Below are 20,227 nucleotides of genomic sequence, written 5' to 3' on the forward strand. Positions count from 1 at the left end.
CTCTCTGTCTGCCCGTCTCTCTCTCTGTCTGCCCGTCTCTCTCTGTCTGCCCGTCTCTCTCTCTCTCTGCCTGCCCGTCTCTCTCTCTCTCTCTCTCTGTCTGCCCGTCCCTCTCTCTCTCTCTGTCTGCCCGTCTCTCTCTCTCTCTCTGTCTGCCCGTCTCTCTCTCTCTCTCTGTCTGCCCGTCTCATTCTCTCTCTCGCTCTGTCTGCCCGTCTCTCTCTCTCTGTCTGCCCGTCTCTCTCTCTGTCTGCCCGTCTCTCTCTCTGTCTGCCCGTCTCTCTCTGTCTGCCCGTCTCTCTCTCTCTCTGCCTGCCCGTCTCTCTCTCTCTCTCTCTCTGTCTGCCTGTCTCTCTCTCTCTCTCTGTCTGCCCGTCTCTCTCTCTCCGTGTCTGCCCGTCTCTCTCTCTCTCTGTCTGGCGGTCTCTCTCTTTCTCTGTCTGCCCGTCTCTCTCTCTCTGTCTGCCCGTCTCTCTCTCTCTCTCTGTCTGCCTGTCTCTCTCTCTCTCTGTCTGCCCGTCTCTCTCTCTCGCTGTCTGCCTGTCTCTCTCTCTGTCTGGCGGTCTCTCTCTTTCTGTGTCTGCCCGTCTCTCTCTCTGTGTCTGCCCGTCTCTCTCTCTCTCTCTGTCTGCCCGTCTCTCTCTCTCTCTGTCTGCCCGTCTCTCTCTCTCTCTGTCTGCCCGTCTCTCTCTCTCTCTCTCTCTGTCTGCCCGTCTCTCTCTCTCTCTCTGTCTGCCCGTCTCTCTCTCTCTCTCTGTCTGCCCGTCTCATTCTCTCTCTCTCTCTGTCTGCCCGTCTCTCTCTCTCTCTGTCTGCCCGTCTCTCTCTCTCTCTGTCTGCCCGTCTCGCTCTCTCTGTCTGCCCGTCTCTCTCTCTCTCTCTGTCTGCCCGTCTCTCTCTCTGTCTGCCCGTCTCTCTCTCTGTCTGCCCGTCTCTTTCTCTGTCTGCCCGTCTCTTTCTCTGTCTGCCCGTCTCTCTCTCTGTCTGCCCGTCTCTCTCTCTGTCTGCCCGTCTCTCTCTCTCTCTGTCTGCCCGTCTCTCTCTCTCTGTCTGCCCGTCTCTCTCTCTCTGTCTGCCCGTCTCTCTCTCTCTGTCTGCCCGTCTCTCTCTCTCTGTCTGCCCGTCTCTCTCTCTCTGTCTGCCCATCTCTCTCTCTCTGTCTGCCCGTCTCTCTCTGTCTGTCTGCCCGTCTCTCTCTCTCTGTCTGCCCGTCTCTCTCTCTCTCTGTCTGCGTGTCTCACTCTCCCTGTCTGCCCGTCTCTCTCTCTCTCTCTCTGTCTGCCCGTCTCTCTCTCGCTCTCTGTCTGCCCGTCTCTCTCTCTCTGTCTGCCCGTCTCTCTCTTTCTCTGTCTGCCCGTCTCTCTCTCTCTCTCTGTCTGCCCGTCTCTCTCTCTCTCTCTGTCTGCCCGTCTCTCTCTCTCTCTGTCTGCCCGTCTCTCTCTCTCTCTCTGTCTGCCCGTCTCTCTCTCTCTCTGTCTGCCCGTCTCTCTCTCTTTCTGCCCGTCTCTCTCTCTTTCTGCCCGTCCCTCACTCTTTCTGCCCGTACCTCTCTCTTTCTGCCCGTCTCTCTCTCTGTCTGCCTGTCTCTCTCTCCGTCTGCCCGTCTCTCTCTCTCTGTCTGCCCGTCTCTCTCTCTCTGTCTGCCCGTCTCTCTCTCTCTCCGCCTGCCCGTCTCTCTCTCCGCCTGCCCGTCTCTCTCTCCGCCTGCCCGTCTCTCTCTCCGCCTGCCCGTCTCTCTCTCCGCCTGCCCGTCTCTCTCTCCGCCTGCCCGTCTCTCTCTCCGCCTGCCCGTCTCTCTCTCCGCCTGCCCGTCTCTCTCTCCGCCTGCCCGTCTCTCTCTCTCCGCCTGCCCGTCTCTCTCTCCGCCTGCCCCTCTCACTCTCCGCCTGCCCCTCTCTCTCTCCTTGCCCCTTTCTCTCTCCCTGCCTCTCTCTCTCTCTCTCCCATCCCTCTCTCTCTCTCCCTGCCCCTCTCTCTCTCTCTCTCCCTGCCCCTCTCTCTCTCTCTCTCGCTGCCCCCCTCTCTCCCTGCCCCTCTCTCTCTCCCTGCCCCTCTCTCTCTCTCTCTCCCTGCCCCTCACTCTCTCTCTGCTCCTCTCTCTCTCTGCTCCTCTCTCTCTCTCTCTCTCTCTCTCTCCCTGTCTCTCTCTCACTCCCTGCCCATCTCTCTCTCACTCCCTGCCCATCTCTCTCTCTCTCCCTGCCCCTCTCTCTCTCTCCCTGCCCCTCTCTCTCTCTCCCTGCCCCTCTCTCTCTCCCTGCCCCTCTCTCTCTCCCTGCCCCTCTCTCTCTCCCTGCCCCTCTCTCTCTCCCTGCCCCTCTCTCTCTCCCTGCCCCTCTCTCTCTCCCTGCCCCCCTCTCTCTCTCTCCCTGCCCCCCTCTCTCTCTCCCTGCCCCTCTCTCTCTCCCTGCCCCCCTCTCTCTCTCTCCCTGCCCCCCTCTCTCTCTCCCTGCCCCTCTCTCCCTCTCTCTCCCTGCCCCTCACTCTCTCTCTGCTCCTCTCTCTCTCTCTCTCTGCTGCTCTCTCTCTCTCTGCCTGTCTCTCTCTCTCTCTCTCCCCCTGCCTGTCTCTCTCTCTCTGCCCCTCTCACTCTCTGTCCGTCTCTCTCTCTGCCCGTCTCTCTCTCTCTCTCTGCCCGTCTCCATCTCTCTCTCTTGCCTGTTCCTCTCTCACTGTCCATCTCTATATCTCTCTTCCTGCCCCCCTCTCTCTCTGCCTCACTGTCTCTCTCTGCCCTTTTCTATCTCTCTATCAGCCTCTGCCCCACCTCTTTCTCTCTATCTGCCCGCCTCTCTCTGTCTGCCTGTCTCTCTCTCTGTCTGCCCGTCTCTCTCTCTGTCTGCCCGTCTCTCTCTCTGTCTGCCCGTCTCTCTCTCTGTCTGCCCGTCTCTCTCTCTGTCTGCCCGTCTCTCTCTCTGTCTGCCCGTCTCTCTCTCTGTCTGCCCGTCTCTCTCTCTGTCTGCCCGTCTCTCTCTCTGTCTGCCCGTCCCTCTCTGTCTGCCCGTCCCTCTCTGTCTGCCCGTCCCTCTCTGTCTGCCCGTCCCTCTCTGTCTGCCCGTCCCTCTCTGTCTGCCCGTCCCTCTCTGTCTGCCCGTCCCTCTCTGTCTGCCCGTCCCTCTCTGTCTGCCCGTCCCTCTCTGTCTGCCCGTCTCTCTCTGTCTGCCCGTCTCTCTCTGTCTGCCCGTCTCTCTCTGTCTGCCCGTCTCTCTCTCTGTCTGCCCGTCTCTCTCTCTCTGTCTGCCTGTCTCTCTCTCTCTCTCTGTCTGCCCGTCTCTCTCTCTGTCTGCCCGTCTCTCTCGCTCTGTCTGCCCGTCTCTCTCTCTCTCTCTCTCTCTCTGTCTGCCCGTCTCTCTCTCTGTCTGCCCGTCTCTCTCTCTGTCTGCCCGTCTCTCTCTCTGTCTGCCCGTCTCTCTCTCTGTCTGCCCGTCTCTCTCTCTGTCTGCCCGTCTCTCTCTCTCTGTCTGCCCGTCTCTCTCGCTCTGTCTGCCCGTCTCTCTCTCTGTCTGCCCGTCTCTCTCTCTGTCTGCCCGTCTCTCTCTCTGTCTGCCCGTCTCTCTCTCTGTCTGCCCGTCTCTCTCTCTGTCTGCCCGTCTCTCTCTCTGTCTGCCCGTCTCTCTCTCTGTCTGCCCGTCTCTCTCTCTGTCTGCCCGTCTCTCTCTCTGTCTGCCCGTCTCTCTCTCTGTCTGCCCGTCTCTCTCTCTGTCTGCCCGTCTCTCTCTCTGTCTGCCCGTCTCTCTCTCTGTCTGCCCGTCTCTCTCTCTCTGCCCGTCTCTCTCTCTGTCTGCCCGTCTCTCTCACTCTCTCTCCCTGCCCCTCTCTCTCTCCCTGCCCCTCTCTCCCTGCTCCTCTCTCTCTCTCCCTGCCCATCTCTCTCTCTCTCCCTGCCCCTCTCTCTCTCCCTGCCCCTCTCTCTCTCTCTCTCCCTGCCCCTCACTCTCTCTGCTCCTCTCTCTCTGCTCCTCTCTCTCGCTCCCTGCCCCTCTCTCTCTCTCTCCCTGCTCCTCTCTCTCTCTCTCTCTCTCCCTGCCCCTCTCTCTCTCTCTCTCTCCCTGCCCATCCCTCTCTCACTCCCTGCCCCTCTCTCTCTCTCCCTGCCCCTCTCTCTCTCTCTCTCCCTGCCCCCTCTCTCTCCCTGCCCCTCTCTCTCTCCCTGCCCCTCTCTCTCTCTCTCTCTCTCTCTTTCTGCTGCTCTCTCTCTCTCTGCCTGTCTCTCTCTCTCTCTCTCTCCCTGCCTGTCTCTCTCTCTCTGCCCGTCTCTCTCTCTCTGTCCGTCTCTCTCTCTCTGCCCGTCTCACTCTCTCTCTGCCCATCTCTGCCCATCTCCATCTCTCTCTCCACCTGTTCCTCTCTCACTGTCCATCTCTCTATCTCTCTTCCTGCCCCCCTCTCTCTCTATCTGCCCGCCTCTCTCTGTCTGCCCGTCTCTCTCTCTCTCTGTCTGCCCGTCTCTCTCTCTCTGTCTGCCCGTCTCTCTCTCTCTCTCTCTCTGTCTACCCGTCTCTCTCTCTCTCTGTCTGCGTGTCTCTCTCTCTGTCTGCCCGTCTCTCTCTCTCTCTGTTTGCCCGTCTCTCTCTCTCTGTCTGCCCGTCTCTCTCTCTCTCTGCCTGCCCGTCTCTCTCTCTCTCTGCCTGCCCGTCTCTCTCTCTCTCTGTCTGCCCGTCTCTCTCTCTCTGTCTGCCCGTCTCTCTCTCTCTCTGTCTGCCCGTCTCTCTCTCTCTCTGTCTGCCCGTCTCTCTCTCTGTCTCTCTCTCTGTCTGCCCGTCTCTCTCTCTCTCTCTCTCTCTGTCTGCCCGTCTCTCTCTCTCTGTCTGCCCATCTCTCTCTCTGTCTGCTCGTCTCTCTCTCTGTCTGCCGTCTCTCTCTCTGTCTGCCGTCTCTCTCTCAGTCTGCCGTCTCTCTCTCTGTCTGCCATCTCTCTCTCTGTCTGCCCGTCTCTCTCTCTGTCTGCCCGTCTCTCTCTCTGACTGCCCGTCTCTCTCTCTCTGTCTACCCGTCTCTCTCTCTCTGTCTGCCCGTCTCTCTCTCTCTGTCTGCCCACCTCTCTCTCTCTCGCTCGCACTCTGTCTGCCCGTCTCTCGCTCGCTCTCTGTCTGCCCGTCTCTCTCTCTCTGTCTGCCTGTCTCTCTCTCTCTCTGTCTGCCCGTCTCTCTCTCTCTGTCTGCCTGTGTCTCTCTCTCTGTCTTCCCGTCTCTCTCTCTCTCTGTCTGCCCGTCTCTCTCTCTCTGTCTGCCCGTCTCTCTCTCTCTGTCTGCCCGTCTCTCTCTCTCTGTCTGCCCGTCTCTCTCTCTCTGTCTGCCCGTCTCTCTCTCTCTGTCTGCCCGTCTCTCTCTCTCTCTCTTAGTCTGCCCGTCTCTCTCTTTCTCTGTCTGCCCGTCTCTCTCTCTCTCTGTCTGCCCGTCTCTCTCTCTCTCTCTCTCTGTCTGCCCGTCTCTCTCTCTCTCTCTTTCTGTCTGCCCGTCTCTCTCTCTCTGTCTGCCCGTCTCTCTCTCTCTCTGTCTGCCCGTCTCTCTCTCTGACTGCCCGTCTCTCTCTCTCTGTCTGCCCGTCTCTCTCTCTCTCTGTCTGCCCGTCTCTCTCTCTCTCTCTTTCTGTCTGCCCGTCTCTCTCTCTGTCTGCCCGTCTCTCTCTCTGTCTGCCCGTCTCTCTCTCTGACTGCCCGTCTCTCTCTCTCTGTCTACCCGTCTCTCTCTCTCTGTCTGCCCGTCTCTCTCTCTCTGTCTGCCCGCCTCTCTCTCTCTCGCTCGCACTCTGTCTGCCCGTCTCTCGCTCGCTCTCTGTCTGCCCGTCTCTCTCTCTCTGTCTGCCTGTCTCTCTCTCTCTCTGTCTGCCCGTCTCTCTCTCTCTGTCTGCCTGTGTCTCTCTCTCTGTCTTCCCGTCTCTCTCTCTCTCTCTGTCTGCCCGTCTCTCTCTCTCTGTCTGCCCGTCTCTCTCTCTCTGTCTGCCCGTCTCTCTCTCTCTGTCTGCCCGTCTCTCTCTCTCTCTCTCTCTGTCTGCCCGTCTCTCTCTCTCTCTCTCAGTCTGCCCGTCTCTCTCTTTCTCTGTCTGCCCGTCTCTCTCTCTCTCTGTCTGCCCGTCTCTCTCTCTCTCTCTCTCTCTGTCTGCCCGTCTCTCTCTCTCTCTCTCAGTCTGCCCGTCTCTCTCTCTCTCTGTCTGCCCGTCTCTCTCTCTCTCTGTCTGCCCGTGTCTCTCTCTCTCTCTGTCTGCCCGTGTCTCTCTCTCTCTCTGTCTGCCCGTCTCTCTCTCTCTCTGTCTGCCCGTCTCTCTCTCTCTGTCTGCCCGTATCTCTCTCTCTGTCTGCCCTTCTCTCTTTCTCTCTGTCTGCATGTCTCTCTCTCTCTGTCTGCCCGTCTCTCTCACTCTCTGTCTGCCCGTCTCTCTCTCTCTCTGTCTGCCCGTCTCTCTCTCTCTCTGTCTGCCCGTCTCTCTCTCTCTCTGTCTGCCCGTCTCTCTCTCTCTCTGTCTGCCCGTCTCTCTCTCTCTCTGTCTGCCCGTCTCTCTCTCTCTGTCTGCCCGTCTCTCTCTCTCTGTCTGCCCGTCTCTCTCTCTCTGTCTGCCCTTCTCTCTCTCTCTCTGCCCGTCTCCCTCCCTCTCTCTCTCTGCCCGTCTCCCTCCCTCTCTCTCTGCCCGTCTCCCTCCCTCTTCCTCCGCCCGTCTCCCTCCCTCTCCCTCTGCCCGTCTCCCTCCCTCTCCCTCTGCCCGTCTCCCTCCCTCTCCCTCTGCCCGTCTCCCTCCCTCTCCCTCTGCCCGTCTCCCTCCCTCTCCCTCAGTCCGTCTCCCTCCCTCTCCCTCTGCCCGTCTCCCTCCCTCTCCCTCTGCCCGTCTCCCTCCCTCTCCCTCTGCCCGTCTCCCTCCCTCTCCCTCTGCCCGTCTCCCTCCCTCTCCCTCTGCCCGTCTCCCTCCCTCTCCCTCTGCCCGTCTCCCTCCCTCTCCCTCTGCCCGTCTCCCTCCCTCTCCCTCTGCCCGTCTCCCTCCCTCTCCCTCTGCCCGTCTCCCTCCCTCTGCCTCTCCCTCTCCCTCTGCCCGTCTCCCTCCCTCTGCCTCTGCCCATCTCCCTCCCCCTCCCTATCCCTCTGCCCGTCCCCCTCCCTATCCCTCTGCCCGTCCCCCTCCCTCTCCCTCTGCCCGTCTCCCTCCCTCACTCTCTGCCCGGCTCCCTCCCTCTATCTCTGCATGTCCCCCTCTCTCTCCCTCTCCCCGTCTCACTCCATCTCTCTCTGCCCGTCTCCCTCCCTCTCCCTCTGCTCGTCTCCCTCCCTCTCCCTCTGCTCGTCTCCCTCCCTGTCTCTCTGCCCGTCTCCCATCCTGTCTCTCTGCCCGTCTCCCTCCCTCTCTCTCTGCCCGTCTCCCTCCCTCTCTCTCTGCCCGTCTCCCTCCCGCTCTCTCTGCCCGTCTCCCTCCCTCTCTCTCTGACCGTCTCCCTCCCTCTCCCTCTCTCTCTGCCCATCTCCCTCCCTCTCTCTGCCCGTCTCCCTCCCTGTCTCTCTGCCCATCTCCCTCCCTCTCTCTCTGCCCGTCTCCCTTCCTCTCTCTCTGCCCATCTCCCTCCCTCTCCCTCTGCCCGTCTCCCATCCTGTCTCTCTGCCCGTCTCCCTCCCTCTCTCTCTGCCCGTCTCCCTCCCTCTTCCTCTGCCCGTCTCCCTCCCTCTCCCTCTGCCTGTCTCCCTCCATCTCTCTCTCTGTGCCCGTCTCCCTCCCTCTCTCTCTGCCCGTCCCCCTCCCTCTCTGCCCGTCTCGCTCCCTCTCCCTCTGCCCGTCTCCCTCCCTTTCTCTCTGCCCGTCTCTCTCTCCCCCTCTGCCCATCTCCCTCCCTCTCACTCTGACCGTCTCCCTCCATCTCTCTCTGCCCGTCCCCCTCCCTCTCTCTCTCTCTGCCCGTCCCCCTTCCTCTCTCTCTGCCCGTCTCCCTCCCTCTCTCTCCCCGTCTCCCTCCCTCTCCCTCTGCCCGTCTCCCTCACTCTCCCTCTGCCCGTCTCCCTCCCTTTCCCTCTGCCCGTCTCCCTCCCTCTTCCTCTGCCCGTCTCCCTCCCTCTGCCCGTCTCCCTCCCTCCCTCTGCCCGTCTCCCTCCCTCTCTCTGCCTGTCTCCCTCCCTCTCCCTCTGCCCGTCTCCCTCCCTCTCCCTCTGCCCGTCTTCCTCCCACTTTCTGCCCGTCTCTCTCTCTCCCTCTGCCCATCTCTTTCTCTCTCTCACTTTGCCTGTCTCCCTCTCTCTCTCTACCCGTCTCTATCCTTGTTTCTCTCTCTCTCTCCCTCTCTGCCCATCTCACTCTATCTCTCTCACCCTGCCCATCCCTCCTGTTTCTCTCTTTCTGTACATCTCCTTCTCTCAGCCCTTTTTGTCTTTCCCCCTTTTTTTGAGTTGAGGGAAGGTGGAAGACCCTATTTCAATGGCCTGCGGTGATTATGCGGTCCTGTCTGTTTGTGTGTTTTATCACAGAATAAGTTTCAGTAAGTGATGCTGGTGTGGGTTTATTTTGATGTTCAAAGTGTTGACTGAGCATTCTTTTCCTTTGAATCTCCTTTATCATGTTCCATCTCGTTTGCATTCTGAGTGGAGCCGCGAGCTGGAGCTGATAGGGGTTCGGCCTTTGCTCTGCTCTACTGTCCCTGTAGAGGGCTGGAGAGCGGTGTCCTGGTGCTGATTTGGAGTCAGGGTACTGTATTCATTTAACACGCTGCTTCTTGTCATTTTGGGACCTGGCTTTGAGAGTAAACTAATACTGTGCAAGTTTTTCTCTGTCAGTCCTGCATGAACTGAGTATGGAACAGTCACAATCTAGTTCCAAGTGGGAACACTATGGGTTAGATCGGAATAAACCTCCATCTACACTTGGCTGATCAAACATCCGAGTTATGTATTGATGAGTTTATAATGAAAGGTAAAGCTCCTTCTATTGAAAAGAACACTTTTGCTGAGCCTACAGCTACTATGTTGCATTTGCAAAGGGCGCAAGCTGCTTTATGGAGACACAGAGTCTACACAGCGCTCAGAGAGAGAGAGGTCATGTGATCCAGCTCTACAGATATACTGTACTGGATTTGAACTAATGGAGAAAGACTGCTGCAGGAGCAACAGCTGTACCCCATCTCTCTCTCTTTCTCTAAACTCTCATCAAAATTGAAGTATTTGTGATTTGAAAAGCCACCAGAAGACCTCAGTGCTGCAAACCGAGAGTTCTTAAAGGAGGATTCTGAATCAACACCATTGTTTCCAAGAGAAAAGAGCATAAACCAGTGAAGAGTGCTTCAGTGTGAAACCTAAATATCAGCAGCTACTCTGGAAAGTGACCCTTCAGCTGTAAATTGAGCTTTTGGACAATCCATGAATATCTTTTTCTGACTTTAATTTTTACTTGGCCAAGTTTTGAGATATGATACTCTGCAGAGTTTTATTTATTTGCATGCTTGGGGATGTTGGTGGAGTTGTGTGTGTGTGTGTTGCTTTTGCATTAGTGGCTACTTGGACATATTTGTACATTTTAAACTTTTGTTAACAGTTTCTGCATCTTTGCCTGAGTGAGGTTTAGCAATAAAACTAACACTTTACTTGTTACCTTGAGGAACCTGGCTGCCATTTTCCTTACTGGCTTTTTCCTTACGTCGAGCTACATATGGTTAAGTATCTATATTGAATTGGCAATATCACTGCATTTTTAAATCCAAACCCTGTTATAACCAACCCAGGAGTGGAACAAATAGAGGAGCTGGTTCACCCCTCCTAACCTGGGCGTAATACTGTCGATATCACCTGATCTTACTCTAAGATCAGCCCCATTAGCATCAGTGTGACATTTACACTTCTCGTGCATCAGCATCAATCCATTTTCCCAGTGCCAAAGGCATTATCTATAACCCTGGTGTAACTGTACGATACCACTCGAACAGGCTTATTCTAGGCATGATGACGTTTTTTGTTAGAATAATCATTTGAAACCGTAAGGTGCAGCATAAGGATTAGCCTTTTATCCCCACAATAAAAACATGGCTCTACTTTTCTTAACTTCTTTTTTATATATAAGCATTTGACATGTTAATGTGATCCAACTGGGAAAGGTTGGGAGCTGCAAATGAAATGTTAAAGAGCTGCATCCGACCCCAGAGCCGCAGGTTGCAGACCCCTGCCTTATACCCCTTCTGAGGTATTGATCACTGATTGTGGCCATCTCCAACCACCTCCTTGTATCAGTGTCACTTTGTTTCATGTCAATCCCACCAGTGTTACCCTTTGCCTTGGGGAAAGAAAACAGCATCGCCCCACCACCCAGTTCCTTAACTAATTTAGTTTCTAACTCCAGACTTCCCCTCCTCTTGGCCTTTATCTGCCCCCCTACTCTCCCACCTCTCATTTAATTTGACACAGCTTTCAGCTCTCAGTCTGAGAGACAAAGAGTTCAGTGCATCTGGCACATGACCAGTCTTGTCGTCCATTGGTAAGTTTGGCTGGACCACACCAAGCATTACTTTTTCCCTCTATTACTCCAGGAACCATCATGGAAGACAACCCACAACTCCTTTTCTTTTTGCTAAACTACATCTTTAAATCCCCTTCACCTTTCCCTTTAACACCAAGTGCAGAGACCCCTGATGGATTTCTTTGTCTCAGCAATTGGGTTGATCTTCACAGCTGCCTTTGTGTCTCTTCCTCCACCTCCCAACCCAAGTCCAGTACCTCCCAAATCAATCCCCAGTCCCATCATCATCTGCAGCTTTGTAGGTAAATATTGGCCAGAACATTGGGAAAATGCCCCTGACTCAGAGGCAAGAGCGCTACCTACTGAGGCAAGGCTAGATGATAAAAAATGGCTGCTTGCAGTTCTGGTGAACCTTGGTTCTTATTTAATACACTGTGACTTTGCTGTGGGATACGCTGGTGTGGACCATGTGTCTTACTTGTGTATACAGTGACCTCTCTTTGGGGTTTGGTGTTGGGAATGGGATGGTGTTAGAGTTCTCTGGAAGTATTAGTGATGTTTGAGTCACATATCTTTGGGGCATGTCTGTTACCAGCATCGACAGGGTGAAATTGTACTTTAAATGGACTGCAGAAAATGTGTTTACAAACACTAAAAGCAACTTGATGTAGAGAATATTCCCACTAATTAGCAACTTACATATATGTAGTGCCCTTCACAGAGTAATTCATGCAGAGGGTGGAGACTGCAGAGGGGAAGATGGAGTTAGATTAAGCGGGAGGAGGCTCACCAGCATACACTTGTTGGGCCCAGTGGCCTTTTTCTGTGCTGTAAATACTACATAGTTCAATGTCTCATGGTCAAAGAGACAAGTTTTAATATAGAGGGAAAGATAATGAGACAAAGATGTTTAAATAGAATAACAAAGGGCAGGGATGTAGAGCTAAAGGAATTTGAAGAAGTCAGGTAGCGAAGCAATGAAGCTGAGAATTTTGAGGGCAGTCTACCAGGGAATAACATCTCGTGGAGGTCAGTATGGGCAGGACATAAGAGCGTACAAGACGAGGAGTTCTTCAGAGAGCAGAACTTACTTTGGAATCCCTCCGTAACCTCGTTCCTTCCTATCTCTAATCTGCAGCCCCTACAACCCTCCCAGATATCTGCGCTCCTACAATTCTGGCCTCCTGCACATCCCTGATTTTAATCGCTCCACCATTGGCAGCTGTACATTCAGCTGCCTGGGCCCTAAACTCTGGAATTCCTTCCCTAAACCTCTCTGGCTCTTTACTTCTCTCTCCTCCTTCAAGATGCTCCTTAAAATTCACCCCTTTGACCAAGTTTTTGGTTGACTTAATTAAGTGGCTACGTGTAAAATTTGCTGGATAATCACTTGTGTGAAGCACCTTGACACATTTTACTGCGTTAAAAGTGCCATACAAATGAATTGTTTTTGTTGTTGAAGGAACTAATGCTCCTGTCCTTCAGGCCAAGACAGGGCAGGAAGGGTTAAAATCCTGCCAACAATAGGCTTGGGCAGCCTCCAATGTTGAGAATCTGCAACACAATAACACACCACTCCAGGTTAATGTCAAGGATTAGTTGAAGTACTTGACGATAAAGCTTGTCGGGGGATACTTACAAGAGACTGTTGCTAGGGCCAGCTTAGCTGCTCTAAATGGTTGCTAGGGGCAAAGTATCGAGGTGCAATGTAGTCATGCACAGTCATGTCCAAGGGGAGAATTGAACATTGACAAAGAAATTGTTACTCTACATAATCTTCCCTTTGGAAAGTGAGTGAGGAACGGGCCTACCCCAGTGTGTGGCTAGCTGTGATCAGAGGAGTGTAGTTAGTCACTGCTTGGTCTGTGCTGGGGCACTCCGTTAGATCTGGGAGCACCATGCTTTAACTAATAATCTCCTTTTGCAAACCATTCCCCCAGACAAAGGTGTTTACTTATTTTTTAACATTGCATTGGCCTTTTTTCTCTGCTTTGCCGCAGCTTTTGGTGTGGTCTCCATCTTAATAAAGTCTGGCCCTGCTGGCATGTCGGGTCAGGCAAATTAAATAGTGTCCATTTTTTTTTTCTCTGCCTCTGTGCAGTCAGGTGGCTCTTTAGAATGTTTGAGTTCTCACCAACTTTGTTCAGTGTTGTGTAGTAACTGTAATTTTCTGCAAACGCTTGCGGCCATGGGCAGACCTGCAGAGTTGCTTTCTTTTAATGTTTTCGGCGATGGAAGAGGGATCTGCCTATAAAGGTAAAAGACAACAGTCAATCACCAACCTTTGCTTTTCCCTCTCTCCCCATGGATACTCATGGCACATTTTAAAGCACTGGTTAAACCTCAGCTGGAATGTTTTGTCCAGTACTGGGCACCATACGTTTGGAAGGATATCAGAACCTTGGAGAAGATGCAGAGGAGATTCACTATAACGGTACCAGTGATGAGGGGCTTCAGTTATGTGGAGAGACCAGAGAAGCTGGTGTTATTCTCCTTGGAGCAGAGAAGGTTAAGAGGACATTTAATCGGGGCGTTCAAAACCATAAAGGGAAATAGAGCGAAACTGCTTCCACTGGCACGAGCCTCAGTAACCAGAGGACACAGATTTAAGGATAAGGATGCTTTTTTTTACACTGTGAGTTGTGGTGATCTGGAATGTGCCATCTGAAAGGGAGGTGGAAGCAAATGCAGTACTAACTTTCAAAACGGAGTTGAATAAATACTGGAAAAGGAAAAATTTGCAAGGCTCTGGAGAAAGAGGAGGGAGAATTAAAGGGGGAATTAATTGAAGAGCTGGTATAGGCAAGATGGGTGGAATGACCTCTTTCTGTGCTGTGAGATTCTGTCACTTTTTACACCCCTCTCCCGCTGGGGTCTAAGCTCCCAATGGATACCCCATGAAAGTTCATACCCTGGTTCAGCCCAGTTTGCAAGTATGAGCAGTTTGTTCAACCAGAACCCATCCTGACCCCAGCTAACACACCCACACTGAATGGTGATCAGGAGCAGAAAAGCTGGCTAATTTCTTCTGTACGCCTCCCTCCAACCCCAATTTGGGGAAACTGAGGCCAATTTTAACGCCTATACATTAGCCATGGCTCAGTGAGCAGCGCCCTCACCTCAGAGAGTCAGCAGGCCCTGGGCTCAAGTCCCATTTCAGAGACAGAAGCACATAATCCAGGCTGACACACTCAGTGCAATATTGAGGGAGGGCTGCACAGGCAGAGGTGCAATCTTTCAGATAAACCATGACTGCCTTTCAGGTGGACATAAAAGATCCCATTGTACTATTTTGAAAGAGGGGAGTTTTATTTCAAATGTCCTGACCAATATCCACCCTTCAACCAAGACCACATGTTGGAAATATTCAGCAGGATGGGCAGCATCTATGGTGAGAAAAAAACAGAGTTAACATTTCAGGCCAGTGACCGATCATCAGAACCACTAAAACAGATTATCTGGTCATTAACACGTTCCTGTTTGTGGGAGCTTGCTGTGCAAAAATTAGCTGAAACATTTCCCACATTACATTTGTCACTACACTTCAATGAAAAGAATTTCATTGGCTGTAAAGTGCTTTTGGGACATCCTGAGGCTATGTAAGACTATATAAATGCAAGTTCTCCCTTTGCTTGCAAGCAGTTGGCAGTTGTAACACCTGTTTCTTAGCTCACAATCAATACCGTGCTCATAATCTCTTCTAGTGGTCAGCTGGAGAGCTGCCTGGGGTCAGACTTTCGTCGGGGAGCTGGGGTTCTCGATATCCTGTATGAGACTCCCTCAGTCGTGTTGACCTGTGGATATGACACCTACATCAGACAGTGGGATATGCGAGCCAGCACCAGGTAAGCAAGCCTTCCTGTTTCTCTGATCGATCTCCCTCTTCTGAAGGTACTGGCGGAAGGTCATCCATCAAACACCTTCCAGTATCTGTTCCAAGTGGTCAAACTCGACGTTCAAACAGTTGGGCCTGACAGGCTATTCCCCTGGAAGGAATCAGAGCCAAACCCAGTCCGCCCCTCGCCCGATAAGAGGGAATCGAGGGATTTTGGGATCAGGGTGGAAAATGGGATTGAGATCCAAGGTCCCGTGATCTTATTGAGCGGAGCAGGCTCAAGGGGCCATGTGGCCTATTCCTGCTCTCATTTATTACGTTCACAAGCCAGTTCTAGCTCCTTATCTCTGTAACCTCCAACAACCCTAAAACTTTCAGAAATCTGCGCTCCTCCAGTTCTGGCTTTGCTTCACTCCACGTTGGCAGCTGTGACTTCAGCTGCGTGGGCCCTAAGCTCTGGAATCCCCTCCATAAACCTCTGGGCCTCTCTCTCTCTCTCCTCCTTTAAATTGCTCCTTAAAACCTACCTCTCTGACCAAGCTTTTGATTGCCTTGAGAGTCCTTGCATCTCCTTATGTGGCTCGGTGTCAGTTTGTGCTGGATCGTGATCCTGTGAAGTGGTTTGGAAAGTTTACTACAGTAAAGACACTATATAAATACAAGCTGTTATTGTATACCCATTTTGTCTGAGACCAGTTATCTAAGCACAACACAGGCTTTGAATATGAAGTGTTCTGTCTCAGCTACACCCTGCCTTTAATCCCTGGGTTACCTGTAAAGTGGATTTTGCTCTTGAATGAGCCTTTGGAACTTACAGACAGAAAGAAAAGGCCCCATTTGCCTCTTACTGGGGAACACTTCTCTGAAGAAATCACCTCCAAGTCATGGTGCTTCCTCTGCCCACCCCTTTAACATCCTCTCCGCCAGTCACTGACTCCTAACAGGGTGTTGTACCCTAGCTGCTGAGAGCTGTTAGGTTAATTGTTCATGGGCGGGACATCATAGTTAATCCTGGTGTGTACAGGATTTCTTTTCTTTTTATTCTCATACTCATGCTCACACTTGCATATCCAGCATGAATTACTGAATATCAGTCCCTGGCTGGTTTGAATGTTTTCCCCTCATTTGTACCCTCTGCAATGCCCCCTCCTCCTGCGATTACCTTGCTCAGCACAAACTGGAGCTGGGAGTCTGAGACCTTGCTGACTGCAGGGGAACTGTCATGAATATGTTTAACCATTTCCTGTATTCAAAAATCTATCCTTTTTCCCCTTATTTCCTTTTTATTGCAAACTTACCGTTTGAAATACTGACAAGGTGAGAGTGAAGCCGTGCTGCTTAATTATTGTTTATAGGAATTTGAAACACTGAAGAAGCCTGGCACCCAGCAGCCACCTGCATGGCTGTAAAACACAAGTTATCTGCTTCAGTTAATACAGCAAGCACCCAAATCACCAGCTCCATCAACAATGGGCAAAATGGATTTAGTGAACAAAGCAAACTGCAGCCGGGGCTACTTCCCGGAGCACACCATCTCCGCGCGCCCACCCCCAAACACCACCACCCCCAAACACCACCCCGGTGATTTCGGAGTGTAAGGGCAGTGTGTTACAGAGTAATGATGGTGAGTGTAAGGGCAGTGCGATACAGAGTAATGGTGGTGAGTGTAAAGGCAGTGTGATACAGTGACGATAGTGAGTCAAAGGGCAGTGTGATACAGAGTGACGATGGTGAGTGTAAGGGCAGTGTGATACAGAGTGACGATAGTGAGTGTAAGGGCAGTGTGATACAGAGTAATGATGGTGAGTGAAAGGGCAGTGTGATACAGAATAACGATAGTGAGTGTAAGGGCAGTGTGATACAGAGTGACGATGGTGAGTGTAAGGGCAGTGTGATACAGAGTGACGATAGTGAGTGAAAGGGCAGTACGATACAGAGTGACGATGGTGAGTGTAAGGGCAGCGTGATACAGAGTGACGATAGTGAGTGTAAGGGCAGTGTGATACAGAGTGACGATAGTGAGTGAAAGGGCAGTGCGATACAGAGTGACGATGGTGAGTGTAAGGGCAGTGTGATACAGAGTGACGATGGAGAGTGTAAGGGCAGTGTGATACAGAGTGACGATGGTGAGTGAAAGGGCAGTGTGATACAGAGTAATGATGGTGAGTGAAAGGGCAGTGTGATACAGAGTGACGATGGTGAGTGTAAGGGCAGTGTGATACAGAGTGACGATGGTGAGTGTAGGGGCAGTGCGATACAGAGTGACGATGGTGAGTGTAAGGGCAGTGCGATACAGAGTGACGGTACTGAGTGTAAGGCAGTGCGATAAAGAGTGACGATGGTGAGTGAAAGGGCAGTGTGATACAGAGTGACGATGGTGAGTGAAAGGGCAGTGTGATACAGAGTGACGATGGTGAGTGTAGGGGCAGTGCGATACAGAGTGACGATGGTGAGTGTAAGGGCAGTGCGATACAGAGTGATGATAGTGAGTGTAAGGGCAGTGCGATACAGAGTGACGATGCTGAGTGAAAGGGCAGTGTGATACAGAGTGACGATACTGAGTGTAAGGGCAGTGTGATACAGAGTGACGATGGTGAGTGAAAGGGCAGTGTGATACAGAATGATGATGGTGAGTGAAAGGGCAGTGTGATACAGAGTGATGATAGTGCGTGAAAGGGCAGTGTGATACAGTGACGATTGTGAGTGAAAGGGCAGTGTGATACAGAGTGACGATAGTGAGTGATAGGGCAGTGTGATAGAGAGTGAAAGGGCAGTGTGATACAGAGTGACGATAGTGAGTGTAAGGGCAGTGCGATACAGAGTAATGATGGTGAGTGTAAGGGCAATGTGATACAGAGTAATGATGGTGAGTGCAAGGGCAGTGCGATACAGAGTGACGATAGTGAGTGAAAGGGCAGTGTGATACAGAGTAAGGATGGTGCGTGGAAGGGCAGTGCGATACAGAGTGATGATAGTGAGTGTAAGGGCAGTGCGATACAGAGTGACGATGGTGAGTGAAAGAGCAGTGTGATACAGAGTGACGATGGTGAGTGAAAGGGCAGTGTGATACAGAGTAATGATGGTGAGTGTAGGGGCAGTGCGATACAGAGTGACGATAGTGAGTGTAGGGGCAGTGCGATACAGAGTGACGATGGTGAGTGTAAGGGCAGTGCGATTAGAGTGACGATGGTGAGTGTAAGGGCAGTGCGATACAGAGTAACGATAGTGAGTGTAGGGGCAGTGCGATACAGAGTAACGATAGTGAGTGAAAGGGCAGTGTGATACAGAGTAATGATGGTGAGTGAAAGGGCAGTGTGATAAAGAGTGATGATGGTGAGTGAAAGGCCAGTGCGATACAGAGTGACGATAGTGAGTGAAAGGGCAGTGTGATACAGAGTGACGATAGTGAGTGAAAGGGCAGTGTGATACAGAGTGACGATGGTGAGTGTAGGGGCAGTGCTATACAGAGTGACGATGGTGAGTGTAAGGGCAGTGTGATACAGAGTGACAATAGTGAGTGTAAGGGCAGTGTGATACAGAGTGACGATGGTGAGTGTAAGGGCAGTGCGACACAGAGTGACGATGGTGAGTGTAGGGGCAGTGCGATACAGAGTGACGATGGTGAGTGTAGGGGCAGTGTGATACAGACTAATGATGGTGAGTGAAAGGGCAGTGTGATTCAGAGTGACGATAGTGAGTGAAGGGCAGAGTGATACAAAGTAATGATGGTGAGTGATAGGGCAGTGTGATACAGAGTGACAATAGTGAGTGAATGGGCAGTGTGATACAGAGTGACGATAGTGAGTGAAGGGCAGTGTGATTCAGAGTGACGATAGTGTGTGAAGGGCAGTGTGATACAGAGTGACGATAGTGTGTGAAGGGCAGTGTGATACAGAGTGACAATAGTGAGTGAAGGGCAGTGTGATACAGAGTGACGATGGTGAGTGAAGGGCAGTGTGATACAGAGTGACGATAGTGAGTGAAGGGCAGTGTGATCCAGAGTGACGATGGTGAGTGTAAAGGCAGTGTGATAGAGAGTGACGATAGTGAGTGTAAGGGCAGTGTGATAAAGAGTGACGACGGTGAGTGAAAGGGCAGTGCGATACAGAGTGACGATGCTGAGTTAAAGGGCAGTGCAATACAGATTGACGATGGTGAGTGAAAGGGCAGTGTGATACAGAGTGACGATAGTGAGTGTAAGGGCAGTGTGATACAGAGTGACGATGGTGAGTATAGGGGCAGTGCTATACAGAGTGACGATGGTGAGTGTAAGGGCAGTGCGATACAGAGTGACGATAGTGAGTGAAGGGCAGTGTGATACAGAGTGACGATGGTGAGTGTAGGGGCAGTGCGATACAGAGTGACGATAGTGAAGGGCAGTGTGATACAGAGTGACGATAGTGAGTGATGGGCAGTGTGATACAGAGTGACGATAGTGAGTGAAGGGCAGTGTGATACAGAGTGACGATAGTGAGTGTAAGGGCAGTGTGATACAGAGTGACGATAGTTAGTCTAGGGGCAGTGCTATACAGAGTGACGATTGTGAGTGTAACGGCAGTGCGATACAGAGTGACGATGGTGAGTGTAAGGGCAGTGCGATACAGAGTAACGATAGTGAGTGCAGGGGCAGTGCGATACAGAGTGACGATAGTGAGTGAAAGGGCAGTGTGATACAGAGTAATGATGGTGAGTGTAGGGGCAGTGTGATACAGAGTGACGATGGTGAGTGAAAGGGCAGTGTGATGCAGAGTACTGATGGTGAGTGAAAGGGCAGTGTGGTAAAGAATGATGATGGTGAGTGAAAGGGCAGTGCGATACAGAGTGACGATAGTGAGTGAAAGGGCAGTGTGATACAGAGTGACGATAGTGAGTGAAAGGGCAGTGTGATACAGAGTGACGATGTTGAGTGTAAGGGCAGTGAGATACAGAGTGACGATGGTGAGTGTAGGGGCAGTGTGATACAGAGTAACGATGGTGAGTGAAAGGGCAGTGCGATACAGAGTAATGATGGTGAGTGAAAGAGCAGTGTGATGCAGAGTGACGATAGTGAGTGAAAGGGCAGTGTGATACAGTGACGATTGTGAGTGAAAGGGCAGTGTGATACAGAGTGACGATAGTGAGTGATAGGGCAGTGTGATAGAGAGTGACGATAGTGAGTGAAAGGGCAGTGTGATACAGAGTGACGATAGTGAGTGTAAGGGCAGTGCGATACAGAGTAATGATGGTGGGTGTAAGGGCAATGTGATACAGAGTAATGATGGTGAGTGTAAGGGCAGTGCGATACAGAGTGACGATAGTGAGTGAAAGGGCAGTGTGATACAGAGTAAGGATGGTGCGTGTAGGGCCAGTGCGATACAGAGTGACGATAGTGAGTGTAAGGGCAGTGTGATACAGAGTGACGATGGTGAGTGAAAGGGCAGTGTGATACAGAGTGACGATGGTGAGTGAAAGGGCAGTGTGATACAGAGTAATGATGGTGAGTGTAGGGGCAGTGCGATACAGAGTGACGATAGTGAGTGTAGGGGCAGTGCGATACAGAGTGACGATGGTTAGTGTAAGGGCAGTGTGATACAGAGTGACGATGGTGAGTGTAAGGGCAGTGTGATACAGAGTGACGATGGTGAGTGTAGAGGCAGTGCTATACAGAGTGACGATGGTGAGTGTAAGGGCAGTGCGATACAGAGTGACGATAGTGAGTGAAGGGCAGTGTGATACAGAGTGACAATAGTGAGTGAAAGCGCAGTGTGATACAGAGTGACGATAGTGAGTGTAAGTGCAGTGTGATACAGAGTGACGATAGTGAGTGTAAGGGCAGTGTGATACAGAGTGACGATAGTGAGTGAAAGGGCGGTGTGATACAGAGTGACGATAGTGTGTGTAAGGGCTGTGTGATACAGAGTGACGATAGTGAGTGTAAGGGCAGTGTGATACAGAGTGACGATAGTGAGTGAAAGGGCAGTGTGATACTGAGTGACGATAGTG

At 52.2% G+C, this 20,227-nt stretch overlaps 1 protein-coding gene across 3 annotated transcripts in view; it reads left to right on the forward strand.

The window, feature by feature from the left end:
* The window catches only part of fbxw4 (F-box and WD repeat domain containing 4), a 313,511-nt gene that overhangs the window by 109,327 nt on the left and 183,957 nt on the right, over nucleotides 1-20,227 (forward strand). For 2 of the 3 annotated variants that reach the window (XM_078565011.1, XM_078565012.1), the window contains one exon: nucleotides 14,115-14,255. The exons of the other annotated variant lie outside the window; for it this stretch is intronic. In XM_078565011.1, the coding sequence (XP_078421137.1) occupies nucleotides 14,115-14,255 (141 nt within the window). The remainder of the gene's footprint in view (nucleotides 1-14,114; nucleotides 14,256-20,227) is intronic. 3 annotated transcript variants of the gene reach the window in all.

The sequence above is a fragment of the Cetorhinus maximus genome, chromosome 20 (genome assembly GCF_964194155.1).
Source record: "Cetorhinus maximus chromosome 20, sCetMax3.hap1.1, whole genome shotgun sequence".
Taxonomy (NCBI): Eukaryota; Metazoa; Chordata; class Chondrichthyes; order Lamniformes; family Cetorhinidae; genus Cetorhinus; species Cetorhinus maximus.